General features: G+C 45.3%; 1 protein-coding gene across 1 annotated transcript in view; it reads left to right on the top strand.

Moving 5' to 3' along the window:
- Positions 1 to 868: 868 nt before the first annotated feature.
- The window catches only part of LOC122946558 (SWI/SNF-related matrix-associated actin-dependent regulator of chromatin subfamily A member 5-like), a 140,827-nt gene continuing 119,522 nt past the window's right edge, over positions 869 to 22,173 (top strand). Inside the window, exon 1 of the mRNA XM_044306276.1 lies at positions 869 to 1,013. Within this exon, the coding sequence (XP_044162211.1) occupies positions 869 to 1,013 (145 nt within the window). The remainder of the gene's footprint in view (positions 1,014 to 22,173) is intronic.

The following is a 22,173-nucleotide window of genomic DNA, read 5'->3' as shown; positions in this document are numbered from 1 at the left end:
TTGTTGTTTGTTTTGTCTGTCTGTGTCCTTATGTTTGGGGTGTGGGTTAAGTTAGAAACCAGGTTATGCAGGAATATATTATTATCCACGGCGGGATTGCAGCATAAGCATATTGCTAGGTTAGGTCGGAATAGGATCCGACTCGCCTGTGAAGGACTATTTTGTACTAATGGCTAGTAAGGTCACCTTTTTCAGCTGGAACATTAGGGGAATTAAGGAAGCAAACAAAAGACGGGCAGTGTTGGATGGTGTGGGGAAGTATCAGCCCTTGATCTGCTGTCTCCAAGAGACTCACTTACTGCCAGACCAAACTGGCATTCTTACACCGAGATGGGCTGGTCACTGCTTCCATGCCACCTATTCTGCTTACGCAAGAGGGGTGAGCATCCTGATACACAGGTCTATTGCATTCACCTGTTTCTCCCAGAAAATTGATAGAGAGGGCAGATATGTGTATCTGCATGGCTCCCTATACTCAGTTGAATGTGTCATTATTGGTGTCTATATCGCTCCACCATATTCCCCACAGGTGATGAAACAGTTAATTGCTCTGATAGCAGAAAGACCTAATGTACCTACTTTAATGATGGGAGATTTTAACAACATACCTAACTTATCAATGGATAAATTCTGGGCTTCCCCACAGGTTGTCAGCAGTGATCTCACTCCCTTCGGCCGATTACTACAGGAAGCAGCCATTCTGGATTTCTGGAGGTTGAGGTACCCTGACATTAGGCGGTTCTCCTGTCGCTCCAGCACATTTGGTTCCTTGTCCAGAATTGATTTCATTCTGGGCAATGAAGAAATGGGCTATTTACTGCATGACATTAGATACTTACCAAGACAAATTTCTGATCACTCACCGATTATGGCGACCTTCCAGTTGTTGCCGCCTGTGTCGCACAGAACTACTCAATGGAAGTTCAATCCCTTCTGGCTGAATATCCTAGCTGATCTGTCAGATGTAAAGGATGATCTAACTGAGTTTTTTGAACGAAACCTTCCCTCTGCCAGTAAGATAGTAGTATGGGATACGATGAAGGCCTATCTGCGAGGGATACTGGCTGCTAAAATTAGTGGGCGGAAAAAAGAGAATAATGCTCTAACCAAACAGTTACTCCTAGCGGTGGAGAGAGCCGAGAATAATTATAAAGAAGACCCTAGACCCAGAGCTTGAAACTCAGTGAAAAGAGGCGCAGCAGCAGTTAGATGAACGCCTGCTCCGGAATGCCCGTAATAGGCGGTTCTTCTTGAAACAAACGTATTATGAAGAGGGGGAGAAGGCTGGCAGGCTGTTGGCTCTGATTACTAGGGCCCAACAGAGGTCTAATTACGTGGCTGCGATGCGTGACACGGACGGTATGGTGCAGGTTACCACAGAAAAAACATCCCAGGTATTGTTAGGGTTCTATAAGAACCTATACTCTTCTAAAACTGTAGCTACGGAAACCGACATTCGAAATTTCCTCCATCCCTTACGATTACCTACTCTAGATCAGGACCAAAGGACACTCCTAGATAGTCCCTTCACTTTGAGAGAATTAGAAGTGGCGCTGGGAGACATGGCTAACAATAAAGCTCCAGGGAGTGATGGCCTACCTGCTGAGATTTATAAACAATTTGCCCCCAATTTTACTGCCCCAGCTATTGGAAGTACTTAATGAGGCCCAACTGACAGGTAAATTGCCTAATACAATGAACGAGGTGATTATAGTTGTTATACCAAAGCCAGGTAAAGATCCGGTGGAGGCATAGTCATATAGGCCAATTTCATTGTTGCAGGCGGATATTAAGTTGCTGGCCAAAATATTGGCTAACCGTCTTAACTCGGTTATTGCCTCACTCATACACAAGGACCAGGCAGGTTTTATGCCAAACATGTCGACCGCGATAAACATCAGGAGACTCTTTCTGAATATTCAGGTGGGCCAGGTCCACGCCTTGAATGCGGCGGTCGCGTCTCTTGACGCGGCCAAAGCATTCGACAGCGTGGAATGGCAGTACTTGTTCCTGTACTGGAAAAGATGGGGGTGGGATCGGTATTTATTGACTGGATCAAAATGATGTACGCTGGCCCTACGGCTAGAATACTGGTGAATGGATGCCTTTCTGACCCATTCAATTTGAAGAGGGGTACCCAACAGGGGTGTCCGTTGTCACCGCTATTGTTTGCGATGGCAATTGAGCCTTTGGCGGAGGCTTTACGTTTATCAACGGAGGTCAAATGAATTGCATATGGGTTGGCAACTGAAAAAGTAGCATTATACGCGGATGATTTGCTCATGTTTTTAGATGAATGGGAAACGTCCCTACCGGCTGCTATGGAAATTATTAACGGATTTGGACACATATCGGGTCTAAGAATTAACTGGTCAAAGTCGGTCCTAATGCCGCTTACTGATGGTATGGCGGTAGATCCTGTTTCGGCAGGTGGGCTGCAGGTAGTGTCGGGTTTTAAATATTTGGGGATTCAGATCTCCAGGAATAATAGGGATTTTATAGATCTGAACGTAATGCCGTTACTGGATAAGTTCAGGAAGAAAGTACAGGCATGGTCGAAATTGCCTTTATCTATGGTTGGCAGAACAAACCTGCTTAAAATGATTCTTATGCCCCAGCTCCTTTATGTGCTGCACAACGCCCCCATGGGGATTCCGTTAGGTATGTTCTATACTATCAATGCAATCTTTAGAGACTTGATCTGGAAGAAGGGGATTCCTCAGATTAAATTGAGTACCCTGTGTAGGTCTAAGACCCAGGGAGGACTGAGTGTCCCTGACCCCTTAGCTTACTTTCTGGCGGCCCAAATGCAGCACATGAGGGGCTGGGGCGAGGAAGAAACGGTGAATAAGACAGGTACAATAGTAAAGCACTTGCTTAACAGAAGGTGTCTCCTGTCAGCACTGGAGGATGGTGCTTTTAAAGAGATTGGGAAGAAATATGGGCTATTGGATTTAATGCATAGGGTGTGGTGGAAAACCAGGAAAATGGCAGGAATTGAAGGATATACGAAGTTTACTCCAATTTGGCCGAATATCATGTATGCTGAACTCAATAAGGTTTCAAGTGTTAAGACATGGAGGAAGTTTGGCTTGGACAGGTTGTGTCAATTGTTTGGAGACACATCCCTCAAGGATTTCTCTACATTACAGCAGGAGTTCAATCTGCCCAAGTCTCTCTTTTATGTATTCTTACAAGTGAGACATGCCATACAAGTGCAGGAGCGACAGGAGAAATTGATGCCTGCCCAGAAGCACCCGATTATAGACCTCACGGCCACTGGTGGCGGCTTTGGGGGAGTGATATCGCTGCATTACCTTAGCCTAATGGAAGCCATGCATAAAAAAAATCCGTTACAACTGTTCGGAAAATGGGAAAAAGATATACCAGGACTGAAGGAAGATCAATGGGAGAAGGTGCTAGCTGATTTTCCTGATATAGCGGTGAGTGAGGCTCATAGAGTTTCGCAATTGCTGCTGCTTCACAGGGTGTATAGGACGCCGAAAATGTTATATAGAATAGGATTGATTACATGATACATGTCCGAGATGTGGGGCTTCGTCGGCTGACTTAATACACTTAATGTGGAACTGTCCGCGTCTACGTAGATATTGGAGGGAGGTGGTAAATCTCATTGTGAAGGTTTATAAGATTACGATTGAATGTTCTCCTATTTCATGTATTTTGGGATATGTTGGAGGAGTGTCAGGATCCAGAGAGGTTAAGCTGGCAATTCAGCGCATTCTATATCAGGCTAGGAAGAGGATAGCGTCCCGTTGGATAGCTCAAGATCCACCGGAGTTAAGTGAATTAATAACAACGACACACACCTTGGTGCAACTTGAGAGTTATGTTTATCAAAAGAGGGGGAATAACAAAAAGTTTAACAAAATATGGTATACGTGGATTGAACACTTTCATCTTACTGTTTAGTACGAAGGATTGAGAATGGAAAGGGGAGTGGAAGTCATAGGCATTAATAAAAGAAAATGGATATAATGTACTTTATAACGCAATAGGTATGAGCTGATGTGCTTGTGGTTTGAATGTGTATTGGATTGCATTCTGCTACATGCTGTGGACTTTTTCGGAAATGGACTGCACCTGGACTTGGGGGCTGGGGAAGGGGGGGGGGGGGTTCAGGGTGGGTTTATGTGTGTTGTTACTTTTGTTCACATGACAAAAAAAATAAAATAAAATTGTGATCTTCAATAAAAAGATTTGATTAAAAAAAAATAAGCAGTTATCCCATGACAGATGTGTAATGCCCCAGAGTGGCATTACCACTTCTTCACCCCGCTACTGTCTTTAATGTGCTAATATAATGTCATCTTATGCATTTATTCCAAGTCCTCCACACTGTTCATTCCTAATCTGTTTGTAACGTTCAAGTATAATGTGCCTGGTTTACCAGTAGGTAGCAGCAAATATGGCAGAGCTACAGTTAGGTAGAATGGAACCTTCCATTCCATTCTAACCCCCCTCTGTGGAGGAGTGGGTGAGTCCCACTTCCTGCAGGAAAGGTGGGGACCAGTTTCTAGGAGCAGTAAGAGCTTACCCCCTGACAAGGGAGGGTGTGCTGGACACGTCTCTGCTAGACGTGCCCAGGCCAAGCCAGCTAGAGCACCTTCAGCTCTGCTGGATGTGGAGGCCACAGCTTAGAGCCTTAGGAGCCAGGAGGAGAGTTCCCTGGCCTATTCTAGAGACAGACTACAAAGAGAGAAGTTGCAGCATAAAGAAGAAGCTAAGTCACACATCAAGCCTGTCAGTACAGCAGAGCCAGTGAGCAACAGGTGTAGCAGAGTTGAGTTTGCCTGCCAGAGTTTTAATGCTAAAGACTGCTAGGACCAAGACAAAGTTTGAAGATTGTGTCTGATTAAAGTTTACCAAAGTAAAGCTGCTATTCAACTGCATGACAAGGTCTGGACTCAACTATTCCCCCCTATTTGTCTGCTTCAGAGCCAATGTCCGGGGTCCTGCCGTATCCAGGTAGGAGCACCGTGACACTCACTTAACCACTTCAGCCCCGCTAGGTGAAACCCCCTTCATGACCAGAGCACTTTTTACACTTCGGCACTACACTCCTTTCACCGTTTATCGCTCGGTCATGCAACTTACCACCCAAATGAATTTTACCTCCTTTTCTTCTCACTAATGGAGCTTTCATTTGGTGGTATTTTATTGCTGCTGACATTTTTACTTTTTTTGTTATTAATCAAAATGTAACGATTTTTTTGCAAAAAAATGACATTTTTCACTTTCAGCTGTAAAATTTTGCAAAAAAAACGACATCCATATATAAATTTTTCGCCAAATTTATTGTTCTACATGTCTTTGATAAAAAAAAAATGTTTGGGCAAAAAAAAAATGGTTTGGGTAAAAGTTATAGCATTTACAAACTATGGTACAAAAATGTGAATTTCCGCTTTTTGAAACAGCTCTGACTTTCTGAGCACCTGTCATGATTCCTGAGGTTCTACAATGCCCAGACAGTAGAAAACCCCCACAAATGACCCCATTTCGGAAAGTAGACACCCTAAGGTATTCGCTGATGGGCATAGTGAGTTCATAGAACTTTTTATTTTTTGTCACAAGTTAGCGGAAAATGATGATGATTTTTATTTTTTTATTTTTTCTTACAAAGTCTCATATTCCACTAACTTGCGACAAAAAATAAAAAATTCTAGGAACTCGCCATGCCCCTCACAGAATACCTTGGGGTGTCTTCTTTCCAAATTGGGTCACTTGTGGGGTAGTTATACTGCCCTGGCAATTTAGGGGCCCAAATGTGTGAGAAGAACTTTGCAATCAAAATGTGTAAAAAATGACCGGTGAAATCCAAAAGGTGCACTTTGGAATATGTGCCCCTTTGCCCACCTTGGCAGCAAAAAAGTGTGACACATCTGGTATCGCCGTACTCAGGAGAAGTTGGGGAATGTGTTTTGGGGTGTCATTTTACATATACCCATGCTGGGTGAGAAAAATATCTTGGTCAAATGCCAACTTTGTATAAAAAAATGGGAAAAGTTGTCTTTTGCCAAGATATTTCTCTCACCCAGCATGGGCATATGTAAAATGACACCCCAAAACACATTCCCCAACTTCTCCTGAGTACGGCGATACCAGATGTGTCACACTTTTTTGCTGCCAAGGTGGGCAAAGGGGCACATATTCCAAAGTGCACCTTTCAGATTTTGCAGGCCATTTTTTACACATTTTGATTGCAAGGTACTTCTCACACATTTGGGCCCCTAAATTGCCAGGGCACTATAACTACGCCACAAGTGACCCCATTTTGGAAAGAAGACACCCCAAGGTATTCCGTGAGGGGCATGGCGAGTTCCTAGAATTTTTTATTTTTTGTCACAAGTTAGCGGAAAATGATGAGTTTTTTTTTCTCTTTTTTCCTTACAAAGTCTCATATTCCATTTTTAGACATTTGGATCCCAGACTTCTTCTCACACTTTCGGGCCCCTAAAAAGCCAGGGAAAGAAGACACCCCAAGGTATCCAATGAGGGGCCTGGCGAGTTCATAGAAATTTTTTATTTTTTGCATAAGTTAGCGGAAATTGATTTTTTTGGTTTTTTTCTCACAAAGTCTCACTTTCCGCTAACTTAGGACAAAAATTTCAATCTTTCATGGACTCAATATGCCCCTCAGCAAATACCTTGGGGTGTCTTCTTTCCGAAATGGGGTCACATGTGGGGTATTTATACTGCCCTGGCTTTTTAGGGGCCCTAAAGCGTGAGAAGAAGTCTGGAATATAAATGTCTAAAAATGTTTACGCATTTGGATTCCGTGAGGGGTATGGTGCGTCCATGTGAGATTTTATTTTTTGACACAAGTTAGTGGAATATGAGACTTAGTAAGAAAAAACAAAAACAAAAACAAACAAAAAATTTCCGCTAACTTGTGCCAAAAAAAATGTCTGAATGGAGCCTTACGGGGGGGGGGAGGGTGATCAATGACAGGGGGGTGATCAATGACAGGGGGGGTGATCAATGACAGGGGGGTGATCAATGACAGGGGGGTAATCACTAGAGTTGAGCGAACACCTGGATGTTCGGGTTCGAGAAGTTCGGCCGAACATCCCGGAAATGTTCGGGTTCGGGATCCGAACCCGATCCGAACTTCGTCCCGAACCCGAACCCCATTGAAGTCAATGGGGACCCGAACTTTTCGGCACTAAAAAGGCTGTAAAACAGCCCAGGAAAGAGCTAGAGGGCTGCAAAAGGCAGCAACATGTAGGTAAATCCCCTGCAAACAAATGTGGATAGGGAAATGAATTAAAATAAAAATTAAATAAATAAAAATTAACCAAAATCAATTGGAGAGAGGTTCCATAGCAGAGAATCTGGCTTCCCGTCACCCACCACTGGAACAGTCCATTCTCAGATATTTAGGCCCCGGCACCCAGGCAGAGGAGAGAGGTCCCGTAACAGAGAATCTGTCTTCATGTCAGCAGAGAATTAGTCTGCATGTCATAGCAGAGAATGAGGCTTCACGTCAGCCACCACTGCAACAGTCCATTGGCATATATTTAGGCCCAGCACACACACAGGCAGAGGAGAGAGGTCCCGTAACAGACAATCTGGCTTCATGTCAGCAGAGAATCAGTCTGCATGTCATAGCAGAGAATCAGGCTTCACGTCAGCCACCACTGCAACAGTCCATTGGCATATATTTAGGCCCAGCACACACACAGGCAGAGGAGAGAGGTCCCGTAACAGAGAATCTGGCTTCATGTCAGCAGAGAATCAGTCTGCATGTCATAGCAGAGAATGAGGCTTCACGTCACCCACCACTGCAACAGTCCATTGGCATATATTTAGGCCTAGCACACAGGCAGAGCAGAGAGGTCCCGTAACAGACAATCTGGCTTCATGTCAGCAGAGAATCAGTCTGCATGTCATAGCAGAGAATGAGGCTTCACGTCAGCCACCACTGCAACAGTCCATTGGCATATATTTAGGCCTAGCACACAGGCAGAGCAGAGAGGTCCCGTAACAGACAATCTGGCTTCATGTCAGCAGAGAATCAGTCTGCATGTCATAGCAGAGAATCAGGCTTCACGTCAGCCACCACTGCAACAGTCCATTGTCATAAATTTAGGCCCAGCACCCAGGCAGAGGAGAGAGGTCCCGTAACAGACAATCTGGCTTCATGTCAGCAGAGAATTAGTCTGCATGTCATAGCAGAGAATCAGGCTTCATGTCAGCCACCACTGCAACAGTCCATTGGCATATATTTAGGCCCAGCACCCAGGCAGAGGAGGGAGGTCCCGTAACAGAGAATCTGTCTTCATGTCAGCAGAGAATCAGTCTGCATGTCATAGCAGAGAATGAGGCTTCACGTCACCCACCACTGCAACAGTCCATTGGCATATATTTAGGCCTAGCACACAGGCAGAGCAGAGAGGTCCCGTAACAGACAATCTGGCTTCATGTCAGCAGAGAATCAGTCTGCATGTCATAGCAGAGAATCAGGCTTCACGTCAGCCACCACTGCAACAGTCCATTGGCATATATTTAGGCCTAGCACACAGGCAGAGCAGAGAGGTCCCGTAACAGACAATCTGGCTTCATGTCAGCAGAGAATCAGTCTGCATGTCATAGCAGAGAATGAGGCTTCACGTCAGCCACCACTGCAACAGTCCATTGGCATATATTTAGGCCTAGCACACAGGCAGAGCAGAGAGGTCCCGTAACAGAGAATCTGTCTTCATGTCAGCAGAGAATCAGTCTGCATGTCATAGCAGAGAATGAGGCTTCACGTCAGCCACCACTGCAACAGTCCATTGGCATATATTTAGGCCTAGCACACAGGCAGAGGAGAGGTTCATTCAACTTTGGGTAGCCTCGCAATATAATGGTAAAATGAAAATAAAAATAGGATTGAATGAGGAAGTGCCCTGGAGTCCAATAATATATGGTTATGGGGAGGTAGTTAATGTCTAATCTGGACAAGGGACGGACAGGTCCTGTGGGATCCATGCCTGGTTCATTTTTATGAACGTCAGCTTGTCCACTGCAGAAAGACGCAGCAGTTGGCACCTGTGTTTCGTCATCATCAGAGACATGCTGAGGTGGTATTCCCATGTCCTCATCATCAGGAAACATAAGTGGTTGTGCGTCAGTGCATTCTATGTCTTTCACCGCTGGGGAAGGGCTAGGTGGATGCCCTTGGGAAACCCTGCCAGCGGAGTCTTCAAACAGCATAAGAGACTGCTGCATAACTTGAGGCTGAGACAGTTTCCCTGGTATGCATGGGGGTGATGTGACAGACTGATGGGGTTGGTTTTCAGGCGCCATCTGTGCGCTTTCTGCAGAAGACTGGGTGGGAGATAATGTGAACGTGCTGGATCCACTGTCGGCCACCCAATTGACTAATGCCTGTACCTGCTCAGGCCTTACCATCCTTAGAACGGCATTGGGCCCCACCATATATCGCTGTAAATTCTGGCGGCTACTGGGACCTGAGGTAGTTGGTACACTAGGACGTGTGGATGTGGCAGAACGGCCACGTCCTCTCCCAGCACCAGAGGGTCCACTAACACCACCACGACCATGTCCACGTCCGCGTCCCTTACTAGATGTTTTTCTCATTGTTATGGTTCACCACAACAACAAATATATTATTTGGCCCAATGTATTGTATTCAAATTCAGCGGGATATAAATTTGAGGCCTAGTATTTAGGCGCTGGGTGACCGGTATGGATTTAGTGACAGAATTAGACTTGGAAATGCACAGAAGCATGTGTGTGAAGTTATTCTGAATGACCCTATGTGCACCTTCAATATGATCTACCCTTTTAGGGATAGATTTCAAATAGCTCTGATATAGCAGAAACGACTAAATTATGAAATTGCTAAATTGGGAATTGTATTTCAACCCAGAACAAAAAATGTGCTTTGACGGACACTAAATAACTTTCCCAGCCACAACAGGACAGCGGTAACAAGAGATTTAGCGGGATATAAATTTGAGGCCTAGTATTTAGGCGCTGGGTGACAGGTATGGGTTTAGTGACAGAATTAGATTTGGAAATGCACAGTAGCGGGTGTGTGTGAAGTTATTCTGAATGACCCTATGTGCACCTTGAATATTATATACCCTTTTAGGGATAGATTTCAAATAGCTCTGATATAGCAGAAACCACTAAATTATGAAATTGCTAAATTGGGAATTGTATTTCAACCCAGAACAAGAAATGTGCTTGAACGGACACTAAATAACTCGCCCAGCTACAGCACTAGGGACAGATTTAGCGGGATATAAATTTGAGGCCTAGTATTTAGGCGCTGGGTGACAGGTATGGGTTTAGTGCCAGAATTAGACTTGGAAATACACAGTAGCGGGTGTGTGTGAAGTTATTCTGAATGACCCAATGTGCACCTTGAATATTATATACCCTTTTAGGGATAGATTTCAAATAGCTCTGATATAGCAGAAACCACTAAATTATGAAATTGCTAAATTGGGAATTGTATTTCAACCCAGAACAAGAAATGTGCTTTGACGGACACTAAATAACTTTCCCAGCCACAACAGGACAGCGGTAACGAGAGATTTAGCGGGATATAAATTTGAGGCCTAGTATTTAGGCGCTGGGTGACAGGTATGGGTTTAGTGACAGAATTAGATTTGGAAATGCACAGTAGCGGGTGTGTGAAGTTATTCTGAATGACCCTATGTGCACCTTGAATATTATATACCCTTTTAGGGATAGATTTCAAATAGCTCTGATATAGCAGAAACCACTAAATTATGAAATTGCTAAATTGGGAATTGTATTTCAACCCAGAACAAGAAATGTGCTTGAACGGACACTAAATAACTCGCCCAGCTACAGCACTAGGGACAGATTTAGCGGGATATAAATTTGAGGCCTAGTATTTAGGCGCTGGGTGACAGGTATGGGTTTAGTGCCAGAATTAGACTTGGAAATACACAGTAGCGGGTGTGTGTGAAGTTATTCTGAATGACCCAATGTGCACCTTGAATATTATATACCCTTTTAGGGATAGATTTCAAATAGCTCTGATATAGCAGAAACCACTAAATTATGAAATTGCTAAATTGGGAATTGTATTTCAACCCAGAACAAGAAATGTGCTTGAACGGACACTAAATAACTCGCCCAGCTACAGCACTAAGGACAGATTTAGCGGGATATAAATTTGAGGCCTAGTTTTTAGGCGCTGGGTGACAGGTATGGGTTTAGTGCCAGAATTAGACTTGGAAATACACAGTAGCGGGTGTGTGTGAAGTTATTCTGAATGACCCAATGTGCACCTTGAATATTATATACCCTTTTAGGGATAGATTTCAAATAGCTCTGATATAGCAGAAACCACTAAATTATGAAATTGCTAAATTGGGAATTGTATTTCAACCCAGAACAAGAAATGTGCTTGAACGGACACTAAATAACTCGCCCAGCTACAGCACTAAGGACAGATTTAGCGGGATATAAATTTGAGGCCTAGTATTTAGGCGCTGGGTGACCGGTATGGATTTAGTGACAGAATTAGACTGGGATATGGCCAAAAAATAAACAGACTATTGCTGGTTAAATGCACTTGGTGTGACAGCTTCACCCTGATGTAGGCTTTAGCCAAAAAACAACCACACCATTGAGGGTTAAATGCACTTGGTGACAGGCGCAGCTTGCCCCTGATTTAGTATATGGCCAAAAAATGAACAGACTATTGCTGGTTAAATGCACTTGGTGTGACAGCTTCACCCTGATGTAGGCTTTAGCCAAAAAACAACCACACCATTGAGGGTTAAATGCACTTGGTGACAGGCGCAGCTTGCCCCTGATTTTGTATATGGCCAAAAAATGAACAGACTATTGCTGGTTAAATGCACTTGGTGTGACAGCTTCACCCTGATGTAGGCTTTAGCCAAAAAACAACCACACCATTGAGGGTTAAATGCACTTGGTCGCAGCTTGTGCTGGCGCACCACAAGACACAAAATGGCCGCCGATCACCCCAGAAAAATGTGACTGACAAACGGTCTGGGCAGCCTAAAAACAGTGAGCAATTGAGGATCAGCAGCTCAATGATCCACAGCTGCAGATCGATCAGTTAATCAAGTCCTTTGGAGGAGTTAATCTGCCTAATCTCGCCCTACTGTCGCAGCCGCAACCTCTCCCTACGCTAATCAGAGCAGAGTGACGGGCGGCGCTATGTGACTCCAGCTTAAATAGAGGCTGGGTCACATGGTGCTCTGGCCAATCACAGCCATGCCAATAGTAGGCATGGCTGTGATGGCCTCTTGGGGCAAGTAGTATGACGCTTGTTGATTGGCTGCTTTGCAGCCTTTCAAAAAGCGCCAAGAAAGCGTCACAAAAGCGCGAAGAAAGTGACGAACACCGAACCCGAACCCGGACTTTTACGAAAATGTCCGGGTTCGGGTCCGTGTCACGGACACCCCAAAATTCGGTACGAACCCGAACTATACAGTTCGAGTTCGCTCATCCCTAGTAATCACCCATATAGACTCCCGGATCACCCCCCTGTCATTGATCACCCCCCTGGTAAGGCTCCATTCAGACGTCCGTATAATTTTTACGGATCCATGGATCGGATCCGCAAAACACATGCGGACGTCTGAATGGAGCCTTACAGGGGGGTTATCAATGACAGGGGGTGATCAGGGTGATCACCCCCCTGTCACTGATCACCCCCCTTGTAAGGCTCCATTCAGACATCTGCATGATTTTTACGGATCCATGGATACATGGATCGGATCCACAAAACACATGCGGACGTCTGAATGGAGCCTTACAGGGGGGTTATCAATGACAGGGGGTGATCAGGGTGATCACCCCCTGTCACTGATCACCCCCCCTGTAAGGCTCCATTCAGACATCCGCATGATTTTTTACGGATCCATGGATACATGGATCGGATCCACAAAACACATGCGGACGTCTGAATGGAGCCTTACAGGGGGGTTATCAATGACAGGGGGTGATAAGGGTGATCACCCCCCTGTCACTGATCACCCCCCCTGTAAGGCTCCATTCAGACATCTGCATGATTTTTTACGGATACATGGATCGGATCCACAAAACACATGCGGACGTCTGAATGGAGCCTTACAGGGGGGTTATCAATGACAGGGGGTGATCAGGGTGATCACCCCCCTGTCACTGATCACCCCCCCTGTAAGGCTCCATTCAGACATCCGCATGATTTTTTACGGATCCATGGATACATGGATCATATCCACAAAACACATGCGGACGTCTGAATGGAGCCTTACAGGGGGGTTATCAATGACAGGGGGTGATCAGGGTGATCACCCCCCTGTCACTGATCACCCCCCCTGTAAGGCTCCATTCAGACATCCGCATGATTTTTACGGATCCATGGATACATGGATCGGATCCACAAAACACATGCGGACGTCTGAATGGAGCCTTACAGGGGGGTTATCAATGACAGGGGGTGATCAGGGTGATCACCCCCCTGTCACTGATCACCCCCCCTGTAAGGCTCCATTCAGACATCCGCATGATTTTTACGGATCTTTAGTAAGGTAGACTCAGCCGTCCGGCGATGCTCAGGTAAGCCCTTACCTGTGCCAGGACCCAGTCTGAAATCAAACGCAGTCACCGGGAGCAGGCAGTTCCGAGAACAGCCCGATGAAGGCCCCTGGCGGCTGTTCTCGGAACTGCCTGCTCCCTGTGACTGCGTTTGATTTCAGACCTGCTCCCGCCACAGGTAAGGGCTTACCTGTGCATCGCCGGACGGGTGAGTCTACCTTACTAAAGATGGCAGCCCGCATGTGTTCGCTGGCGAACACTGCAAACTGATCACTGACCGTCACACCTTCTAACAGAACATAGGGCTGGTGCCATTTGAAGATGAAAACTGAGCACGTTCGACCAGCTTAGGCTACTTTCTCAGTAGTGTTTTTGTTGGATCCGGCAGGGTGCAGCAAAAACGCTTCCGTTACTGATAATACAACCGTCTGCATCTGTTATGAACAGATCTGGTTGGATTTTCTTTAACATTGCCAAGACGGATCCATCATGAACTCCATTGACAGTCAATGGGGGGCAGATCCGTTTTCTATTGTGTCAGAGAAAACAGATCCGTCCCCATTGACTTGCATTGTGGGTCATGACGGATCCGTCTTGCTCCGCATCCCAGGACGGAGAGCAAACCGTAGCATGCTGCAGTTTGCACTCCGGTATGAGAACGGAACAGAATGCATTTTGGAGCATTCCGTTCTGTTCAGTTACGTTTTGTCCCTATTGACAATGAATGGGGACAAAACGGAAGCTCAATACCGGAAAACATTAACGCTAGTGGGAAAGTAGTCTTAGTAAGATGGACAAAACAAATAAGGAAAATAACAAACAGCAGGTGGCGCTATACACATAGATTTTGTTAAATAGCTCACTGGCTAAACTCAATTTTTTATTACATGCAATTGCAAAAGTATTCAGATCTAGGCGCTGGTTTGAAAACTTTTCGTGGGACAACCCCTTTAAGCTTTGAAGCATTTAATCCCATGCATTGCAGCAAATGATTTGTAGAATATGCTTTATGACACAACCCCTTTAGCTAGTATTTTCCTGGGTTCCTAGCCCATTAGCCCATATAAGATAGGGCCGGGGCTATTCATAGGATTCAGATATATTGGGCAGACTAGATGGGCCAAATGGTTCTTATCTGCCGACACATTCTATGTTTCTATGTTTCTATTACTACACGATAGGCGAGCATCCAACCCTCTCCGAATGAAGGGTTCACAATGTGCCGTTGCTTGTCCAGACACAACGCCACCTATGGTGTTGTGGCTAAGCTTAGTACTGCAGCTACCCCCCCCCCCCCCCTTCCGGAATGAGCTAATCTGCAGTATCCTGAACTGCCACAACACTATGCATGGCGCTGTGCCAGTGTGCCTGGAAACACACAATGAGTGCTGATTGCAGGAGGCTCCGAGATCAAACCTAAGCTTAGGCTATCGCTTAAACATCCGGAGAACCTCTGTAGGACCATAAATCTGGCGGATGGGGCCTATAAGACACGTAAGTAATGTCTGGCTGCAGATCCCTCTGACAGTGATTGCTCTTTAGGCCTTTCGATAATGATGATCATAACAAGGCAAATTTCGTCTGCTGGGATTCTCACCCTCGAATACATCGGGAGAATGTAAAGCAATTGTTTCTACAAGAGCTGCTAATTAATTAAGATGTAAATCGTGAACAGCAAAGCCGTATTTAATGCCTGCGATCTTTAATGAAAAAGCAGTAGGCAGATATCCCAGGATGCAGCAGGAGCCGGATCCCACACGGATTTCCAGGCCTGACATCTTCTGTATTAATAGGTGCTCCCCCCGATGGGTGGATGTGCGGGGAGCTTCTCCAGGTGCTGCTGATCTTGATGGAGCTTTATACAATGATATAAATTGCAGTGACAGGTGTTATAACCTCAGAATCCAGGCATTTATGACCCATGTATATTTTAGCGCTTTCCACCATAGAGAGCAATTGTCATCACATCTGAGTGAGGTCCGGGAGCAGAGCCTGGCGCTTTTATGTCTACACAGCCTCCGCAGCTCTTAAATACCTTCGATAAATCAACGCCGAAGAGCATCATGCATAAATTCTCTGACTTTAACTCGGTTTCTTCACTTTCTTCTTTTCTTCTTAGTTCTTTCCTGTGACTTACAGACTGTAGAGCGGAATAAGTGTCACTTGTTATGAAGCTCAAGGAGGACATGATGGGGAATGCGAAATATTCCAATAAGACAGTGGGACGTGGAGAACAAGCGAAGAGACGCATTCATGTGTCCTCAGGAGCAGTTCAGGTCTCCTCGTAAGTGGACTGAGTAAACAAGGATGACGGGGAAGGGGGGGGGGGGGTGTCGGGGTGACATGAGGAGCGGCTGTAGGTAGACCTCTGTTCTAATTTCAGCACGGACTATAGGGATTGCCGTCCTGAAAGCCCATTTGGCAGTACCCTGCTGGAAAGTGGGATGGGGGGGGGGTCCCTAGATCAGGACGTGAGAGCTCGGAGTAAACCTACACAGAGCTGGAGGACTCAGAACGTCTGTGCGTTAGGCCTCATGCACACGACCGTATGTATTATGCGGCCCGCAAAAAAAAACGGATCCGCAAAAAATACGGATGACATCCGTGTGCATTCCTTATTTTGTGGAACGAAACAGCTGGTCCCTAATAGAACAGTCCTATTCTTGTCTGTAATGCGGACAATAATAGGACATGTTCTATTTTTTGGCGGAAATACGGACATACAGAAACGGAATGCACGCGGAGTACCTTCTGTTTTTTTGCGGACCCATTGAAATGAATGCGTGGGAATGTGTGAAGTTCTTGTGCTATTTGTTTTCAACGCAGGCGCATTGAATTTGTTGGAACGCCGTATATCGCACACGTGACTTGGAATCAAATGGGTGAGCGCCTCATGAAGTATTATATGTATAGCCTTTTTTAATTAGCACAAGTACACTTTATCATTATTAGGAATGGGGGTCATTAACTACGACATTGTTTACTACACTCACCTAAAGAATTATTAGGAACACCATACTAATACGGTGTTGGACCCCCTTTTGCCTTCAGAACTGCCTTAATTCTACGTGGCATTGATTCAACAAGGTGCTGATAGCATTCTTTAGAAATGTTGGCCCATATTGATAGGATATCATCTTGCAGTTGATGGAGATTTGAGGGATGCACATCCAGGGCACGAAGCTCCCGTTCCACCACATCCCAAAGATGCTCTATTGGGTTGAGATCTGGTGACTGTGGGGCCATTTTAGTACAGTGAACTCATTGTTGTGTTCAGGAAACCAATTTGAAATGATTCGAGCTTTGTGACATGGTGCATTATCCTGCTGGAAGTAGCCATCAGAGGATGGGTACATGGTGGTCATGAAGGGATGGACATGGTCAGAAACAATGCTCAGGTAGCCCGTGGCATTTAAACGATGGCCAATTGGCACTAAGGGGCCTAAAGTGTGCCCAGAAAACATGCCCCACACCATTACACCACCACCACCACCAGCCTGCACAGTGGTAACAAGGCATGATGGATACATGTTCTCATTCTGTTTACGCCAAATTCAGACTCTACCATTTGAATGTCTCAACAGAAATCGAGACTCATCAGACCAGGCAACATTTTTCCAGTCTTCAACAGTCCAATTTTGGTGAGCTCGTGCAAATTGTAGCCTCTTTTTCCTATTTGTAGTGGAGATGAGTGGTACCCGGTGGGGTCTTCTGCTGTTGTAGCCCATCCGCCTCAAGGTTGTGCGTGTTGTGGCTTCACAAATGCTTTGCTGCATACCTCGGTTGTAACGAGTGGTTATTTCAGTCAACGTTGCTCTTCTATCAGCTCGAATCAGTCGGCCCATTCTCCTCTGACCTCTAGCATCAACAAGGCATTTTCGCCCACAGGACTGCCGCATACTGGATGTTTTTCCCTTTTCACACCATTCTTTGTAAACCCTAGAAATGGTTGTGCGTGAAAATCCCAGTAACTGAGCAGATTGTGAAATACTCAGACCGGCCCGTCTGGCACCAACAACCATGCCACGCTCAAAATTGCTTAAATCACCTTTCTTTCCCATTCTGACATTGAGTTTGGAGTTCAGGAGATTGTCTTGACCAGGACCACAACCCTACATGCATTGAAGCAACTGCCATGTGATTGGTTGACTAGATAATCGCATTAATGAGAAATAGAACAGGTGTTCCTAATAATTCTTTAGGTGAGTGTATATACCACGTCAATTTTTTTGAATATAAGGATTATCACATAAAAATTAACAATATACTATTGATGCACGTGATGTGAAACCATGTATTATGTATTCACTATGTATTTTCTATGGAAAATCATGTTTATTGATTGATTAATTGTATTGATTTGAATTTGTATATCCACCTGTTTATATACAGTCATGTGAAAAAATTAGGACACCCTTTGAAAGCATGTGGTTTTTTGTAACATTTTTAATAAAAGGTTATTTCATCTCCGTTTCAACAATACAGAGAGATTAAAGTAATCCAACTAAACAAAGAAAACTGAAGAAAAGTCTTTTCAAGATCTTCTGTAAATGTCATTCTACAAAAATGCCTATTCTAACTGAGGAAAAAGATAGGACACCCTTGCCCCTAATAGCGAGTGTTATCTCCTTTGGCTGAAATAACTGCAGTGAGACGGTTCTTGTAGCCATCTACCAGTCTTCGACATCGGTCTGAGGAAATTTTACCCCACTCCTCAATGCAGAACTTTTTCAGCTGTGAGATGTTTGAGGGGTTTCTTGCACGTACAGCCCTTTTCAAGTCACCCCACAGCATCTCAATGGGATTCAAATCTGGACTTTGACTTGGCCATTCCAGGACTCTCCATTTTTTCTTTTTCAGCCAATCTTTGGTTGATTTACTAGTATGTTTTGGGTCATTGTCATGTTGCATGGTCCAGTTCCGCTTCAGCTTTAATTTTCTAACTGATGGTCTCACATGTTCTTCAAGCACCTTCTGATACACAGTAGAATTCATCGTGGATTCTATGATGGTGAGCTGACCAGGTCCTGCTGCAGCAAAGCAGCCCCAAACCATGACACTTCCACCTCCATGCTTCACAGTTGGTATGAGGTTCTTTTCTTGGAATGCTGTGTTTGGTTTACGCCAAACATGTCCTCTGCTGTTGTGTCCAAATAATTCAATTTTGGACTCATCTGTCCAAAGAACATTATTCCAGAAGTCCTGGTCTTTGTCAACTTTATCTCTGGCAAGTGTCAGTCTGGCCTCGATGTTTCTCTTGGAAAGCAAAGGTTTCCTCCTTGCACACCTCCCATGCAAGTTAAACTTGTACAGTCTCTTTCTGATTGTAGAGGCATGTACTTCTACATCAACAGTAGCCAGAGCCTGCTGTAGTTCTCGAGATGACACTTTAGGGTTTTTGGAGACCTCTTTTAGCATCTTGCGGTCTGCTCTTGGGGTGAACTTGCTGGGGCGACCAGTCCTGGGCATGTTGGCAGTTGTTTTGAAAGCCCTCCACTTGTAGACTATCTTCCGGACAGTGGAATGGCTGATTTCAAAATCTTTTGAGATCTTTTTAAATCCCTTCCCAGACTCATAGGCTGCTACAATCTTTTTTCTGAAGTCCTCTGACAGCTCTTTTGCTCTCACCATGGTGCTCACTCTCACTTCAACAGTCAGGAGCACACCAAACTAAATGTCTGAGGTTTAAATAGGGCAAGCCTGATTCAACATGCAGAGTAACGATCTACTAATTATGTGCACCTGGTGTGATATACCTGTGTGAGATCTGAGCCAATTTAAGAGGGAATACATGTGAGGGTGTCCTATCTTTTTCCTCAGTTAGAATAGGCATTTTTGTAGAATGACATTTACAGAAGATCTTGAAAAGACTTTTCTTCAGTTTTCTTTGTTTAGTTGGATTACTTTAATCTCTCTGTATTGTTGAAACGGAGATGAAATAACCTTTTATTAAAAATGTTACAAAAAACCACATGCTTTCAAAGGGTGTCCTAATTTTTTCACATGACTGTACACCTATCTGAGCACTGTTTTCATTGCTTAACAAAGGCTCCATTGAAGAGCTGAAACGTTGCATTGGGCTGGAATAAAAGATCCACTTTTTTACACTAAGAACGGTGTGCTGCCTAGCCTTTGGATACTGCTAGATAGATAGATATGAGATAGATAGATATGGGATAGATAGATATGAGATAGATAGAGAGATAGATAGATAGATAGATAGATAGATAGATACCTGCGTCCACAAAATTACTGCTTGAGGTTGATATACCAGCTTCAACTAACAATTGATTGAGGCCTTCCATATATCAGCTTCCACAAAATAGTGATAGAGGTTTTCCATATACCTGCGTCCACAAAATTACTGCTTGAGGGTTATATACCAGCTTCAACTAACAACTGATTGAGGCCTGCCATATATCAGCTTCCACAAAATAGTGATAGAGGTTTTCCATATACCTGCGTCCACAAAATACAGATTACAGGTTTTGATATACCTGCTTCAACTAACAACTGATTGAGGTCTGCCATATATCAGCTTCCACAAAATAGTGATAGAGGTTTTCCATATACCTGCGGCCACAAAATTACTGCTTGAGGGTGATATACCTGCTTCAACTAACAATTGATTGAGGCCTGCCATATATCAGCTTCCACAAAATAGTGATAGAGGAAAGCGATATACCTGCTTCCACCAAATATTGATTGCAGGGTTCTATATACCTGTTTTTACAAAATACTGATTGAGGGGTGCAATATTCCTGCTTCTACAAAATACTGATTAAGTGGTTCTATATATCTGCTTCCACAAAATACCGATTGAGGGGTGCGATATACCTGCTTCCACAAATACTGCTCTTCTCTATGGACTTTGGCACAGGGTCATTTTGAAAATGACAGGCAGAGGAAGAGGCAGGCCGTTCTGCAGGGGTGGTAGGGGTCGGGCAGGTGCACCAGGCCGGAGCCTAAGTGGGAAGTTGGAGAAGGTGCATGTGATTATGTCAAAGGACACACCACGGTTGGTTGAGTGGCTCACTCAGCCTTTCGCTTCTGCACCCTCCTCACTCTCTGCTGTGTGCACCCCCAAAGACACCACCAGCACCATAGCCCCTCCACTCGAGTCAGAGGAATTATTTTCCCATCCATTCCCAGACGTTACCAATGAGCAGCCATTCTTGGCATCGGATGAGGAAGAGGAGGTAGCAACGGCCGCCACCCAGCGGTCTGACGACAGTACCCAGATCAGCCCAAGTAGGGTGGTCTCACTGTTGCTGCCTACTCCAAGATCTTTAATGTCAGTGGTGGTGAAGGTGACAATGATGACGTGTCGATGGACGTCACGTCGGTGCCCACAAGAGAGGAAGAGGAGGGGTGTTCGGAGGGAGAAACGGAGCAGCAGATAGGGAGGAGAAGGAGGAGAAGCAGGTAGAACTCGCAGTGCACAGGAGGCAAAAAGCAGACTGAAAATGTATCTGGAGCAAGCTATCCACCATGCACGGTCGCATCTTGCGCTCCCAGGATGCCGGCACATGGCTCTGCAGTGAGGGCTTTTTTTAACGTGTCAACTGCTTATAATAGTGTCGCCATCTGAAACCTGTGCTGTCAATACAGAAGTCGCAGTAAGCCCAACACTCACCTAGGGACGACCACCTTAAGAAGGCACCTGGCCATCACCAAGCCCAGTGGTAGCAACGCCATCAGAACCCACAAAGCCACACTCCCGGCGCTCCACGTCCTGCCTCTTCTCCTTCTTCTCTCTCCTCCTATTTGTCCTCCACTCCACCTTCCACCGTGCCGTCGTTGCGTTCATCTGGCACAAGGCAGGCTTCCCTGGGCCAAATGTTCGAGCATAAAAAAAATGATGACGCCGGATAATCCTCTTGCCCAACGGCACACAGTGTTGGTGCCAAGATACATCTGACCACAGACACGTGGTCTAGCAAACACGGGCAGAGAAGGTACATAACTTTTACTGCCCACTGGGTGAACCTTCTGACGGCCGTCAAGCATGAAATCCGTGGCACCCATGTGGATTTGGTGTTACCACCATGGATTGCATGCAGGCCTGCCTGTTCTTCTCCTCCTCCATCCTCCGTCTCCTCCTTTTCCACTGCTACCTCCTCTTCCACTGCACCCCCCAAGCTCCACAGAACCTATTTGACGTGCCAGGTGAGACGTTGCCATGCTGTGCTGCGGCTGTTGTGCCTGGAAGCCAAGAGCCACACCGGTCCTGCACTGCTTTCAGCTCTGCGGTCACAGGCAGATCAGTGGCTAACCCTGCTCAATTTGACAGTTTGTAAAGTGGTGTGCGACAACAGTGCCAATCTTTTGAGTGAGCTAAAACAGGCCAAAAGGACACATGTGCCGTGCATGGCACACGTCCTGAACTTAGTCGTGTAGCAATTTGTTGCGAGGAACCCCGGGGGCCAGGACGTCTTGCGGCAGGCCAGGAAAATCTCTGGCCATTTTTGAAGATCTTACACAGCCATGGCTCGCCTTAATGACGTTCAGCGGCGACACCATTTGCCCATCATACGTCTGATTTGTGACTGCCGACACGCATCTTGTATATGCTTGATAGGCTGCTCCAGCAGAAACGTGCCATTAACA

The sequence above is a fragment of the Bufo gargarizans genome, chromosome 9, assembly GCF_014858855.1.
Source record: "Bufo gargarizans isolate SCDJY-AF-19 chromosome 9, ASM1485885v1, whole genome shotgun sequence".
Classification (NCBI taxonomy): Eukaryota; Metazoa; Chordata; class Amphibia; order Anura; family Bufonidae; genus Bufo; species Bufo gargarizans.
The sequence above is the reverse complement of the archived record's forward strand: the minus strand, read 5'-3'. Positions and strand labels throughout refer to the sequence as shown.